The 14547-nt window shown below is 45.1% G+C and overlaps 1 protein-coding gene across 12 annotated transcripts in view; it reads left to right on the plus strand.

Moving 5' to 3' along the window:
• The window catches only part of LOC149332392 (uncharacterized), a 372379-nt gene that overhangs the window by 86000 nt on the left and 271832 nt on the right, over positions 1–14547 (plus strand). For all 12 annotated transcript variants that reach the window (XM_089557313.1, XM_089557304.1, XM_089557316.1 and 9 more), the window contains 13 exons: positions 472–567; positions 2076–2159; positions 2602–2694; positions 3436–3623; positions 4878–5074; positions 6162–6397; positions 7477–7782; positions 8840–9091; positions 9804–9927; positions 10772–10977; positions 11445–11600; positions 12656–12817; positions 14177–14299. In XM_089557313.1, coding sequence (XP_089413439.1) covers positions 472–567; positions 2076–2159; positions 2602–2694; positions 3436–3623; positions 4878–5074; positions 6162–6397; positions 7477–7782; positions 8840–9091; positions 9804–9927; positions 10772–10977; positions 11445–11600; positions 12656–12817; positions 14177–14299 — 2223 coding nt within the window. The remainder of the gene's footprint in view (positions 1–471; positions 568–2075; positions 2160–2601; positions 2695–3435; positions 3624–4877; positions 5075–6161; positions 6398–7476; positions 7783–8839; positions 9092–9803; positions 9928–10771; positions 10978–11444; positions 11601–12655; positions 12818–14176; positions 14300–14547) is intronic.

A 14547-nucleotide genomic window follows, 5' to 3' on the forward strand; every position in this document is an offset into this window, starting at 1 on the left:
CAGCGCCCCGGCACAATCTGCATCGAATGCAGGAACATCTGGCCGAATTTTGCTGATTTTCTTTAGATGTCCACTTAATTCGCACACAACGCTTTTCAAATTCTAGTGAATGTTTTCGTAAGGGTGCTAAGCCTTTTTCTATTCACTTTTTTTACGCTATACGTTCGGCGGCAGCCCCTGGAATGTGATAACGAAATTCCGTTCGGCCGGGCAACTTCTAGGGTATGAGAACGAAATTCCCATTCGTCGATGTCGATGTGACGTAACAGGCTCTGGACCAATTAACGAGGGGGGAGGGGGATAAAAAGAAAAGAAAGAAATGGAAAAGAAAAAGCAAAGACAAAGAAGGCATTCCAAGATGGATGCTAAGTGGTCCATGTCAGGTTGCGCAGAGTTTCTCTGTCGCTATCGCGTTGTACTTGCTAAGTGTTTACTTAGGGGCATGACAAGTTTTATTATTCTTATTTTCAGAGAACGCCACCACTGCGAGTAGATGACGTTATCGAAGACTTACGCGACGGAACGAAACTGTTAGCCTTACTAGAATGCCTGTCCGGACAAGTGTTGGTGAGTGCCGACGCCATTATGCGTCGATTGCTTCTGTTCACAAATGCTAATCTCCTCATCTTTCGGAGAAAAATAATTTTATGTTTAATCATGTTTTATGTTACCGCAAGCGGGCAGAGTGGGTGAGGGAACAAACGCGGATTAATGACATCCTGGTCGAAATCAACAGGAAGAAATGGGCTTGGGGAGGACATGTAATGCGAAGGCAAGATAACCGCTGGTCCTTAAGTGTAACGGAGTGGATTCCAAGAGAAGTTATGCGTAGCAGTGGGCGCCAGAAAGTTAGGTGGGCGAATGAGATTAAGTTTGCGGGCATACGGTGGCTGTAGCTGGCAAAGGACAGGGTTAATTGGAGAGACACGGGAGATGCCTGTGCCCTGCAGTGGGCGTGGTCAGGGTGATGAAGGTGACGATGACGATGATGTTTTTAACCTTCAAAAGAATGGAGCTTCGTCATTTTGGGATTGAGGTTCAAGGCCGGAGCCTTGGACTGCACCTTTACGAAACGCCAATTTTTAGGCGGGCCAAACATCAATGACTCATTTTGTAGTGACTTTCCTTCGTTTCTTGTTCTTCTTGCATGGTTATTCACTTGTGGTTTCAACTAATAGCGCATCACAATGAACGATGTCTTTAGACTGCATGATTTCGCGGGACTCTAATTAATCCTTCAGCATTAAACGATACTCATGACGGCGATAAAATAGTGATGGAACATATATGATGGTGGTCAGCTTTCCACTTAGAAAAATCTTTCTTTCTTCCTTTTCTTTGAAAGGAATGTGGTTTCCTGCTGTCTCTTGCGTTTGAGGAGTTTCGCGTGTGCGACTACGATAAAGTAAATAATTGTTATCCGCTCTTTCGCTTCGCCCTCTTTCTCGTATGAACCATGGGCCAAAAATCTGCCAGCAAACTCTTTTGCGGTGATCAATGAGCAAATTACTTACTCCGTCCTACTTAAAAGCCGCGCTGTGGCTTCATGCATTCGAATTTACCGCTCCATGTGTCCCGCGTGAACTCTGGGAAAGTCACGTGATTGCGTGACGTCATGTAAACAAAAAGGCGCGGGGCTCGCTTGTAGAAACTCCTGGGCGCGCCCTCGGCGCATGAATTGCATCATATCGGTAGGAAAGCGTTGTTGATGTGCGTTTGGCACACTACGCGCACAAAGTAAAGCTAGAGATCCTACTTAGTGCTTAATTCTTCAGCTGTACCTCACAGGAAGTGGAACCTTGATATTTGATCACTGCGTGCTGCCGAACCCCGAAAGGACGGGAAAGCTAGGCAGTGGTGCAAACTTTCTGTAACAACAGTATTGATTTATTACAACTACCACTCTTATTTTTTAGCACTTTGGCGAAGCACAGTCGGCGTGGTTGCAGTCAGTGTCTGCAGACTGTGTGTTCTTGCGAGCTTACTTCGGGAATTGTGACTGTGTGCAGGCCTCAGAAGATTGCGCGGGGTGATGTATAACCGAAACTCCTTTGACTATACTTTTATTTTTCCAGCCGAGGGAACGCGCTCGCATCCTGCGGAGGCCTCATTTTCTCAGCAACGTGAACACAGTCCTGCGATTTTTAGAGCACAGACGGGTGAGTGCGCTATCTTGTGCTCGAGTTCTCGCGCGCTTGTCATAATTTGTAACTGACATTTAACGGGATGATTCGTCACTATTGCTTTTGAATTAACACATCCATCTAAAGTGTAGAAAGACCGAAGGCTCACAATAAAAAAAAAACAAAAAAAAAAACATTGTTAATGTGCAGCTGAGATACTTCGACGACAAAGCATTTGCAAGTGACGAGAAATGTGTGTTTTGTGGACGCGTGCATAGTTGAAGATATGCACACATTACTAAAGATTTGATAATTAAGAGATAAATTTTCATTCCTCTAGCATGATGTTTGATGCCACTTACTTCGAAGCATTGAACAATCATGGACCCTTGTTTTGAATGTTTAGGCTCTTATTTGGAAGGGCTGTCATGAAATTTGACATGCATTGATAAAGCATGCATCCTTTGCTTTACTTCAGATCAAGCTTGTCAACATAAATGCTACAGATGTTGTGGATGGAAAACCTGCCATCGTCCTTGGTCTTATATGGACCATCATCTTACACTTCCAGGTGAGCGTCCTGTGCATGCACATACTTCCCTAAAGCCATACTTTTTGCTTCTAAAGCTACCGTGGGTTCTATTGTTGGTTGACTGTTTGTCGGCTCACACCAGTGCTTCTTTGGTGTTTGTTTATTCGTGTAATAATGTCGTTTGCTAAAGGAAACTTTTAATGTGCATATTAAGAGGCCAGAAATTCTAGATAGGAGGTTGTTCAACAAATTTTTTTGAAGTTGGTATGAAGGCTTTCACCTGCAACTCTTCATGTATTTCTCCACTTGTTTTTTCGTTATGTTCACATTTAAGAAATTTAAGCTTTGTATTTGTCTCGCATAAACTATACTGCACTTAACATTTGCCTAGGGCAAAATCTGGCCAGTTTCTTTCATTCTAGCAGTGCTGTATTTGCGCGTGATCTAACCTGATAGTACACAATCTTTGGTCCCGTTCACTCCTGTTAAAGGTGAAGCATACATACGCTAACGCTCAGGCCATGATTTCTCACCCTTACTCTCTCCTCTCTGGTTTCTGTTTCTCCACTTTCCATCCAATCTTTCCGCTTAAACTGGGCTATTGAGGCATCCTCTTTGCAAGAGGCAGTTAATGCACCTTTTCATATTTCTATCAAAAACCCTCTTACTGCTACTACTAGAAAAATGACAGCGTACTCTATCGGTGGGGTTTCTTTTTGTGCCGGCATTTGACATTTCTGTACAGCTCCCAGAACTCACTCTTTACCGCATGTGGCGCAGATCGAGGAGCACACCCGTCTCCTCGCCGGCTCCCCAGCCTCATTCGAGGACAGCTCCCTGGAGTCGACGACACTCCAGGAGCAGCTGGCCGCCCAACCTATTTCTCCAAGGAGACCCACCGCGGCAGAACGATGGAAAGGTGGTGCCCGCAAGGCACTCCTACACTGGGTCAAGAACAGCATCAGCCAGTAAGGCACAGTCACACACATTACACTGGCTGTTACCGGGCTGGAGCATGCGAAGTACTGTAAATTCTGGTATGCAGTCTGCAGGCTATACATGTTTAAAAGTTAAAATCTTGGGCTATGCAGACTAGGTGTGGACTGTACAGCATTTCCTTTTTCAAAATTGCCGAATGTAGCATGAAATCCCCAACGCGGTTATATGAATTGGGTGTGGACAATACACCAAGCATTGATTGCATGTGGGTTGTGTACAGTCTGGTAAAGAAAATTCTTTTCAGCCAAAATTGAGCCCTACACCATGTGTGGACTGTACACCGGAAATTATGGTACTATACTGTGAAGTCAAGCGAGAAAACCAGCCAAAAAAGACGAAAACACTAGAAGAGAACTACACAGGACAACGGTTGGACTAACAACTGAATTTTTCATTGAGTACAGACCACTCTGTACAGACTGTGAAAGCTCTGGCTGTGTCTTTGTTGAACAAGTGCTAATCCCCTGACTTTGTGGTGTATTTATGGCAGCACTAGCTTTATGTAGGACTTTTTCTGAGGTGAGTGGCATTGTCGTTTTGTGTCATAACTGAAAACTCTCGCATTTACCTCCTGGTCAATGACAGGATTATTCAGTGAATTGGAAGTGGTTGTTCATGTGTGGGAGAGGGGAATGTGGCATCATAGAGAAGGATTTAGTTTTAATCGATCCCAAAGTTGGTAGTCTTATTGCCACGGGTAGCTCAACCAGTTGCCAGCTGCTAACCTGGAAGGTACCCACGGTCTGAAAGGATGTTCTACCTCTGCCACCTTGATCAAAAATGAAGTTGTTGTACTGTGAAATGGGCAGCCATAAACTTAGCTCTACTGTTTAATTCTGCGTGCAGTTTGTTGAGGTTTGTTCTTCAGTTCTCATTATATCATGCAGTCTTTTGTTCCATAATTCTTAACCTTAAATCTATGCAGAAAAATGAAGTAGGTTTGCTATTTCGTGTACGAGGCTTTTTCAGCGTTGCTCAAAACCAGCACAATGTAATATGTAGTTGCGGGTATTTTCAGCTGCATTTGTTGTTCATCTTACCTTAACGCTAGACTTTCACTGTCACTGTAAGAGAAGATTTCAGTCAATCCCGAACTTAATGAGGATGAACCAGTGATTAAGCTTAACATCAGGCTGATTCATGTGACGTGCTTGCTTTCGATTCTGTGCACACAACATTGCCTGACACTGCACTGAGAGCTTGCACTGTTGATTTTTTTGCAGGCGGTTTGGTGTCCAGGTGAATGACTTTGGACCCAGCTGGCGCGATGGCATGGCCTTCCTGGCCATCGTGCACTGCATCAAGCCTTCACTGGTGGACCTGGACTCTGTGAAGAAGATGGATGCTCGAGGCCGCCTGGAGAGGGCCTTCTCGCTTGCCGACCGGGAGCTGGGCATCCCACGGTTACTCGATCCCGAGGGTACGTCAGAGGGCTCGTTCGTACTTGCTTTTTTTTCTGCCCAGCAGTGTTAAAGAAGCAACTGACAAGTTTCAGATAAACCACAGAAGATCAGTGTTCAAGATTTATGTATATGTATATGGGACTGGCATGATGTGACAGTAGAAATAGGGATGTCTGTGAATTTGTGGTATCCAAGTTCACAATAGGCATGTTTCATTGAGCTGTTGTACTTCATACTTTTCTGGTTGCAGGTGAACCAGTGACATGTTCAGTAGGTGTTTATTACTGATTCCATAAAATGACCAGCAAAAGTGTTGCAAATGGTGAAAAATGCTTTATTAGCATGAATTTTTGGTTGCTAATTTTGATTATAGGTCAAGTGAACTTCAGGCATGGTTTTAAGGGAATTGGTGTATATTTGCGGTTTTTACTATTGGGGTCAAAAGTATGCTGTACGCGCAACTGGTAGGCAATGCTGATAGCTGTGTTAGGTGAAAGTGGAATTTGCATGGTCAAATGTGTAGCAGTGAAATAAAGTGTGCATTGAATCACTGACAAACATGGCACCTGCGTGCCTTGATCAGTTTTCACATTTCCTGCACGTTCTTTGGGCTTTTGCATGCTACTTTGACCTTTAACATTGAAAGCATAGAGTACAGCATTGTTCAGCCCGCCATGTTTTAATATGCAGTCACTAATTGGAGTTAATATCTCACATTGAATGCAGAAGTAACATTCCTTCAGCTGCAGTGTTAGTGTAAACTTGACTGTATTCAGGCCAAATTGTGAACAGTTCTACTGAGGGATAAGATTAGTTTTGTGTAAGCAAGTGAGCAGGACCTGCATGGGAAGGAAGATAGATAAAACGCGCAGTTGTCCGTAACTGCCAACACCTCTGAATGATTTGTCTCTGGTCAGTAAAAGCAAAGCATTTTAAGCACACATCCTCGGTTTATGAAGTATGTTTTCATGTCAATGAACTTTCTCTCAGCCTCTAGTGCTTTTGTGTCGAAAAGCTAGTGCACGTTTCTTCTGAGCAGGTTTGTATCTCAAATGATCTGTCCTCGGCTGAGTTGTGTGTTTTCTTGATCGCCCTCCTCTGCAGACGTGGACGTGGCCCAGCCGGACGAGCGGTCTGTGATGACTTATGTGGCCCAGTTCCTGCACAAGTATCCTGGCACATATGCCCCAGAGCAACCGCTTTCGCCCACCGTGTCTTCCCCCACATCGGCCACGCCCGCGCAGGACGACCTGTCCGTCCTCGAGTCCTTCCTCAAGCGGGCCGAGAGCACCCTACAGATCCTCCAGAAGCCCCTCACCAACCTCCGAGAGGAATACCAGGTAGACGGCTGCTGCCTTGTCTTCCCAATGGGCACTGAAACTGCTTTGGACGTTCTGTGGACGTTTGGGTCATCCATGGGACGTCCAGGAGAGTTTCAATGCCCATTGGGTTGTTGCATGGCTGCCCTTATGGCAGGTGCAGTTCAGTGCTGCTAAAGATTTAAATGCACACAAGAATAACACAGGATGACAGAAAACTGGGCAAACTGGTATTTGTCAAGCATCATGAAATAGTGTGAAAAAGACTGCAACATGGAAAGAGATGAAGGTACACGACTCTGGGTCCTCACATCTCTTCCTAGCTATCTTTTTTGCGGTGCCTCTCGATGATCAAACGCAGGACACATGCAGTCTCTTACATGGCTTGTTTCATCTTTTCTTATGCTGAATGCTGCCATTACGAATGCCTTCAGTCTTGCCTAGTTGTCAACTTTATAATGGTGGTTCAACAACGCAAACACACACAGACCAAGAAAGAGACAAGACACACAAATCAACGCTGGTTTGTGTGTCTTGTCTCTTTCTTGGTCTGTGTGTGTTTGAGCTGCTGAACCACCACTATGAATCAACACCAATTAGCCCAATCTGCAGTTCTTCTACAATTGTCAACTTTCCTGTAGTTCTTGGTTCTGCTATGAAGCACTTTCTCAAGATTTTTCAGCTTGACAGTGCAATTGAGAGCTGAGAGTGTGTCTTTGCAAACAGACGAGCATTGGTAATTAACGCGCCAGTTGTGCTCTGTTTTGTGTTCAGTTATTGAGAATGGAGCAGGTTCATTCAGGGGCTCTAATAAGTGTTCAAAAAAAAAAAAGAAAGGTATTGGAGGCAGTTCCAGGGCAGTCTTTAAAAAAGGAAATGAGTATGAAAAACTACATTGCAGTTTTCGGAAACAGCTTAGTAGCACAGATAAAAAACGACTGAGCAAGGTTTGTGAGCTTAGCTCTGTTCTGGATATACTTTCGAAAAGAGCTGGTATTTTCGTTCTTGTGTAAAGAGACCTCATGCTGTGAGCTCCGAAAGTGAGCGTGGCATGTGGAGATGTATGGAAAAGGTGATGAAACTGTCCGTCATACTCACAGAGCTACCTGAACCTGTGCCGAGACTTGGATGCACACCGTGAACTCTATGCCAGACTGGGACGTCGTGCAGCACGCGCCGACAGCAATGTTGTACTGAGCCAAGCATGGCCGCTCATGGATTCTCGCTGGCGTGCGGTTGAATCCGGATTGGCGCAATGGCGCAAGCGACTGGACGCTGGCCTTCCCGGCAGGCTGGCGCAGGTTGCCGAGTGGCTGACACAGACCGAGGAAAGGCTTCGCAATGACAAGCTCGCACTGGGCCAGATGGATGCTGCCACCGTGAACTCCAAACTGGCCGAACATCAGGCAAGTGAAGTTTTGCTCTTAGATTCATCCGCTCTCATGTCGAAGTCTGAAAAACAAAAAAGTGTACAAAGAAGGAGATAAAGAAAAGAGTGCAGCCTCTTTAAATGTTGTATGCAGGCACAAAGCAAACAGTTGGAAAGGGTTACAAAGAAAAAAGCGAAAGAGAAAGAACTTAAACTAAGAACCGCTCTTTTGCATTTGTCTCATGTACTTTATCTCATGTGCTTTAGCGAAACAATTTTACTATCTCATGTACTTCTCTCTCTTATTACAATTTCTGTACTGTGCTTCACTATTTCATTCATCATTCCTTTTATGCGCCCCGCCGCGGTGGCTCAGCGGCTACGGCGCTCGGCTGCTGACCCGAAAGACGCGGGTTCGATCCCGGCCGCGGCGGCCGAATTTCAATGAAGGCGAAATTCTAGAGGCCCGTGTGCTGTGCGATGTCAGTGCACGTTAAAGAACCCCAGGTGGTCGAAATTCCCGGAGGCCTTCACTACGGCGTCCCTCATAGCCTTAGTTGCTTCGGGACGTTAAACCCCAATAAACCAAACCAAACCATTCCTTATATGCTAGCATACAAGCCGGTATCCTCACCTATCTATCACTGTGCTTAGGTACTTGTTAGAGAGATAGAGAGGAAGCACTTTCTTAGGCAACTTTGTGTTAGTCACTGAGGAGAAAATGACCTTGTTCCACTAGGACCAGTTAGTCCTCTAACTTGTTTGAAGTCAACCAGGCACTCCTGGAGGGAGGGGGTGGGTAGGTGTGTGAGATGCTGAGGGTTACGAGGGTAGTGGTGTGGAGTGGCTAGGGGACGAGGTTGGTTTTATGTGCGAAGAGAAAAAACATGCGTCGGGACGATTGGTGCCCGTTGGACGGCGGAGTGGGCTGCCAAGTGGGGACCGACATGTTGTGGCTTAGAGGGTCAATGTGACATTGGTGCGATAAACGAGTTCTACCCCTAGACCTCCGACAGAGGAAGTGGAAGGACTGCTTTGCGACCGGCCATGTGGAGGTACCTGTGGTCATCTAGGCCTCGTGTTGTTCATTACAGTCCATCCTGAGTGACCTGGATGAAGTGAAGAGGTGGCTGGCCGACCAGAAATCCTCGCCAGCCATCGTGGCCACCGTGGCCCCAGAGCACTTGGCCGACATCGAGCAGCGGCTCGAAGCCCTGTCCTCGCTTGTGTGCAAGCGGCAGCTGCTGCTAGAGATGGAGCGGCGCAAGCTTGCCCTGCTGGCACTCGTGAAATCCGTGGAGCAGCACGTCTCCCAGCTGGAACAGAAGCATGGTTCACGCACTCAGGTATGTAGTGCAGTGGAACAGAGCTGGCAGCTATGATGCCAGGCGATACGCTTCGTTGCAGGATTGACACGTTGCCATAACTGCAGCAGCAGTGGCAGTTCAGAACCATTGTCGCACTGACCTGTAACTGTGGTGTAGGAGAATCGGAACAGGGAAAGACCACTGAAGGGTCGTGCACGAAAATTCTAGGCTCCATAAATTTCACTGACTTTCAGGCCAACAGCCCGTGGCACTTCTGCCAGATTCTGTGACATATGATGAGAATTGCCTTGCGGGGGTGTGAGATGTTTATCAATTTTTCTTCCGGCTTCCAACGGTACTAATGATGCAGAGAGACTGCTAGTCATGCTTCGCAAGCAGGAAAAGTTATTTTCATTTGGTGCAAAATACCTTGTTGTTGCCGTTATTTCGACAAGCTGGTGGAGTGCATTGAAGCACATGTGCTGAAGAAAGGAAGCTCATCCGATTGAGGCTGCCTAGTAAAAAAGTACCAGTTGAAACTAGTCAAAAATCAATTGGAACTAATAGGAAACCAGTTGGAATCAATCAAATTAATTGGTTCCATTTGTGTTTGGCTTGTTTCAGTTGGTCATTTTGGGCTATGTTAAGGGACATTAGAAGTGGGTAAACTTTGCCGGTTACTTGAAAACCACTCTACCTTGTGTTGCAATGGAATGCATGCTGAGCAGCAACTATCTACTGGGTTGTTCAGGTGGAGGACCTCCTGAGAAGGCACAGGGATCTCCTGGAAAGAGACCAGGTGTTCCAGCAGTTTGATCGCCTCTTCAGAGAACTCCAAGAGGCCCTGGACATGTGCCAGAGAGGATCAGCCCTTGGTGAGATGGTGTTCATATCATACCTTGTGGCAGCTACTGCTCAGGGGTCTCCTGGCAGCCAGCTTTTTCACTACACATTCGAATAGCACCACCAACAGCGCTAAATATTTGCAAGCTAAAAGAAAAACTATGTCAGGACGGTAGTTCATTCATGCTTGACACCTGATTTAGTCTGCAAAGCAAGCCTTTGCACCATTTTTGATACGGCTGTCTGTGAGGATGAAATAATTAAGGCATAGGTAGGCGAAAGAGTGGCAGAGAACTGTGAAAATGACCAGCATTGCAATAGGATGAGACAAGAACCTTGTACCTTGGTGATCACTATTTAGATGTTAGATATGTGGGGTATAGGATTGTGTTCGTACTAGGAAAATAGCAAAAAACAATGTTGGAGCAGGCACTACTGACATATGGCTCTTAGGCAGAGGCTGATGTGAGAGAGATGTTGAGATTGAAAGAATGAGATAAGGAAAAAGATATCGGAAGGCCGGGAGATTAAAATGAGGGAAGTTAATGAAAGTTGGTCAATAAGAAAAAAGTGATGAAAGAACACAGTGCCAATAGGTCGTAATGTTGTAAAAATGAAAGCTCGAAGGTGGTGCCTTGTGGACTTCTGAATTGTTGTGGTGACACAGTTTGTTTTGGAGCATGTGTAGCATCTTTTTATTTGTTGTGTCTCTGTATTATGACATCTCTTTCCTGTAACGAATAGAGGATAATCCAGTTGAAATGCTTGCTCGAAAAAGTAAGTCAGGCCTGCATGAGCTAGTAAACTGCTCCATGAAGAATTTGCAAGCATTCAGTGTCACGTGTTTTCGCAACAGCGTAAAATTGGTCCTTGCAGGATTTCAAGAGGTTGATGACCAGGCCAGGTTCTTGAGTGACATTCATGACCACTGGACTAAGCTTTCGACACGACTTCGCACTTCCGGCAATGTGCTCAGTGAGGTTGTGGCTCAGTGGCAGAAGTATGATGCACTCTATGGACCTGTGGTTCAGTGGTTGGACCAAGCCGAGATCGTACTGCAATCAAGTCCTGCCAAGAAGCAGGTAAGAACTGACTTCTCATATGGGGTAGGAAACCTTTCATAGGCAGTGGCTAGTTGCAAAGCACCGTCCGCTGAAGTTTTGATGCGGGCAGGCTAGGCCTAGCAACATGTTGCACACTGGCAGGCACGTCACTACAAGAAGTGCGCTACTGGCATGGGTGCAGTGTATTCTTGCTTAGTTTACAGACAGGATTATCTGCTTTCATTTTTTCATACATTGAATTATCAATACATCAAACTATTTTGCGATCCCCTTTGAGTTCAATATATTCAGGATCGACCGTACTTATAAAAGGAAACACATGGTAAAATGTAATATGAAGATGTGAGCATAACTTGCTTGTCTTTCTTTTGCCCTTCTCTTCAGTCATGGTTTGATTTGCAAAGTTTACATAAGCATCTGTAAAGCCATACTTCTGAGCAGTGCCATAATAGTTTAAGGCTCTATCTGTCTTTCTATTCTTCCAGGAGTTCTTCCAGGATCTTCCCAATTGGAACGAAAAGAAGAAGAACGTTGTTGAATCGGGAGACTACCTGGCTGCAACGTGTCGTGACGACATTGCTTCAACAATCAGAGCCCAAGTTCAAGCCATCAAGCAACGATGGGACTCTCTTTATCCACAGGTATTTAGTGCTTACTGAAAGTTGTGGCTATAAAAGATGTGCGAACAACCCACTTTTGTGATAAAGCTCTTGTGCAAGTTCGCAGTGCGATTAAAAAGAGCATGTACTGAGCTCTTTTTTTACTTGATAGCACTTGCTTGATTTGTGCACTGGTGTTATTTTATAGTGGCACTTGCTTTGTAGAGTTGATGGAGAAGAAACAAAGAACACATGGGCCATATATGTATGACTGATTTAACCCATATGTGCCGTAACTTCAGAAATTTCAAAAAATTAATGTATTTTTCGATATAAAACATTTATTACATTTAACTGTTCGGAGTCATTCTTTTATTGGTGGAAATATTTCTCTCAGCACTGACTTATGAGCCGACCTACAGAGTCGGATACTAGGAAAATTTGCTACTTGTTACATGTGGTAAAGGCTCAAACATCTGACAGCTACTTTAAATTCACATTTCTCGTCCCGCACAGTGGTTTCCTTTTGATGGTGCACGAAAAAAGTTTGTTTTCTTGCAGAATTGCTGCAATCGATGTGGCTGGCTTTCCAACATTGCATCCAGAGGATTGCCACATGTTTCTGAATGCACACAATGCACAAAACTGAACGCACATAATGCAATCTTTGCACAGGGGAAGATTAGGTGCTCTTGAACCTACGCTAACGGGCACAAGCTTTTACACAATAAACTTTTAGATTTACTGCACAAAAAAGTGATGTCTGACATGTAGCCCGATAAACACTCAATGTCCCTTGGACGTCCTGAAGACATCCTGAATGTCCGCAGGACGTCCAAGCGAGTTTCAATGCCCATTGGCGTAGGACACATGGCATATATGGGCTAATGTTTTATTTAATTTTTATCTATCAGAGAAAGAAACCCTTATTGGCTCGTTAATTCTAGAAACCATTTAATTTTTCCTGCAATACATATTGGCTTAGCTTCAGTGTGCCAAATGACTGTAATTCTCCGGATAGTAACGAGTACTTGAATAGAGTCGAATATGATGTTCGCAGCTGTTCTCTGATACAGTTGTGTCCATTTTGCATGCAGATGCATCCTTTCCTGAGCAGTGGTGAATCCCTGCGGGCAACACAGCAATTCCAAACCGGTCTGGACAATCTCAGGCACTGGCTGGCACAGGCAGACCACCTCCTCACTGCCCATGTGCCTTGCGATGTACCATCATTGGAACAACATGCTGAGGACCTCAAGGCACGTGCACATAGCTCTTCACAGGGCTGATCCTAGTAGCGAGTTGCTCTAGTTTACTAAACGGGCTGCATTTGCTGTGGTCTGATTGTTTTTTTAAGAGTGTTAGCTCTTACTCATCATGTTTTGAGATTTCGTGGGGTCTGCTACCACCCTGAGATCACAGCGCCATCTGTGGCAGCAACTACTCATCACGTTTCGAGATTTCGTGGGGTCTGCTATCCCCCCTGAGATCACAGCACCATCTGTGGCAGCAACTAGAAAACAGCACATCTCGCACTGAGACTTGTAGCGCCATCTACAAGAGCACTGTAGAAGCAACCATCTGCCGCATGCCAATGATGACGTCAGGTCCTATTTGGTGGATATAGGTAGGACTGTGCGAGTATGATGTCAGGGGACGAAATGGAAAAGTAGCTTAATCACGTGGCAATACATCACATGGACGATAGGTGGTGCTACCGAACAGCTAACGCTCATTACTTCAACGTCTTCCAGATGGTGGTGGCATTTTTTAGCATAGGTCTAGCAACATTTTCTAATTTTTGTTTTGTCAGACTGCTTTATTGTTGTCGGTTTGGGCTGGTAGTGACCATTGGTGTCATATGATTAGTGACCAATTGCTGCTGCAAGAAGCAGGAATGTATATCATGTCATTACAGGTTAAAAATGAAGGGAGAATTCAAACAAAGGAATGATTACATTAACATCCTGAAATATACAGCCACCTAGTGGCTGCATGTAGGATTTTTCCTTTGCTTTACCTATGAATACTTTTGGCATCAATGTAGCTTTTCTTGCCGCCTCATGACTGCTCCTAAGTACATGTCGAGTGCAAATGCAGCCAACGTTTTTTGAGACAAAGATGGGGTATCTTTAGATGTTTTCACCTACCTTGTAATTCTGTTTTGTTTGTTGGAAGATCTCTATAAAACTGGTTTCAGCTAAGCAGAGAGAGTCCATTGTATTTTCTCTGTGGAAACCTGCAACCTTTTGGTAGGATTCCCATGATCATGCTGTGACAGGAGCATAGCTCTCCAGTAGATTTATTGATGTTGATATGTCTGTCCCGAAAGACGCGGGTTCGATCCGGCCACGGCGGCTAGAATTTCTTTGGAGGAGAAATTATAGAGGCCCGTGTACTGTGCGATGCCAGTGCACGTTAAAGAACCCCAGGTGGTCGAAATTTCCAGAGCCTTTCACTACGGCGTCCCTCATAGCCTGAGTTGCTTTGGGACGTTAAACCCCAATAAACCACACCAAACAAAACTGATCTTATGTGCTATCTTGCTGCAAGTGCAAAACTGTTACAGTCAGGTGTTGATTCCAGCGGTCTGTTTTCCCTTGTTCTCTACTTCACAGAGGTTCCAGAATACTATGGAGGAGCAGCGGTCACAGTACAAGGCCTTGTCCCGAACAGCCCAGGTTCTGGTTCGAGACCTAAGCCGCACAGAGGTTGACAAGATGATGGCTGACATGAAGAAGGTATGTGGCCTTGTATTTTCCTGCTTTAATGCCTCTACCGCCAATGTACGTGGAGGGGTGAATGAAAGTGAACACCGGACTGGTGGTAAGGGAATGGAGGAAGATGGGAGTGAAAGAAGAAAGAGGTGCTGTAGTGGAGAGCTCCAGGATAATTTCAATCACCTGGGAATCTAACATCACAGGGCACATGGATGCCCTTTTCTGGTTTTTGGACTTCTGTGCTCATACTATGGTGTTGAAATTTTAAA

This window comes from Amblyomma mixtum, chromosome 8, assembly GCF_055824585.1.
Source record: "Amblyomma mixtum isolate Tamu chromosome 8, ASM5582458v1, whole genome shotgun sequence".
Lineage (NCBI taxonomy): Eukaryota > Metazoa > Arthropoda > Arachnida > Ixodida > Ixodidae > Amblyomma > Amblyomma mixtum.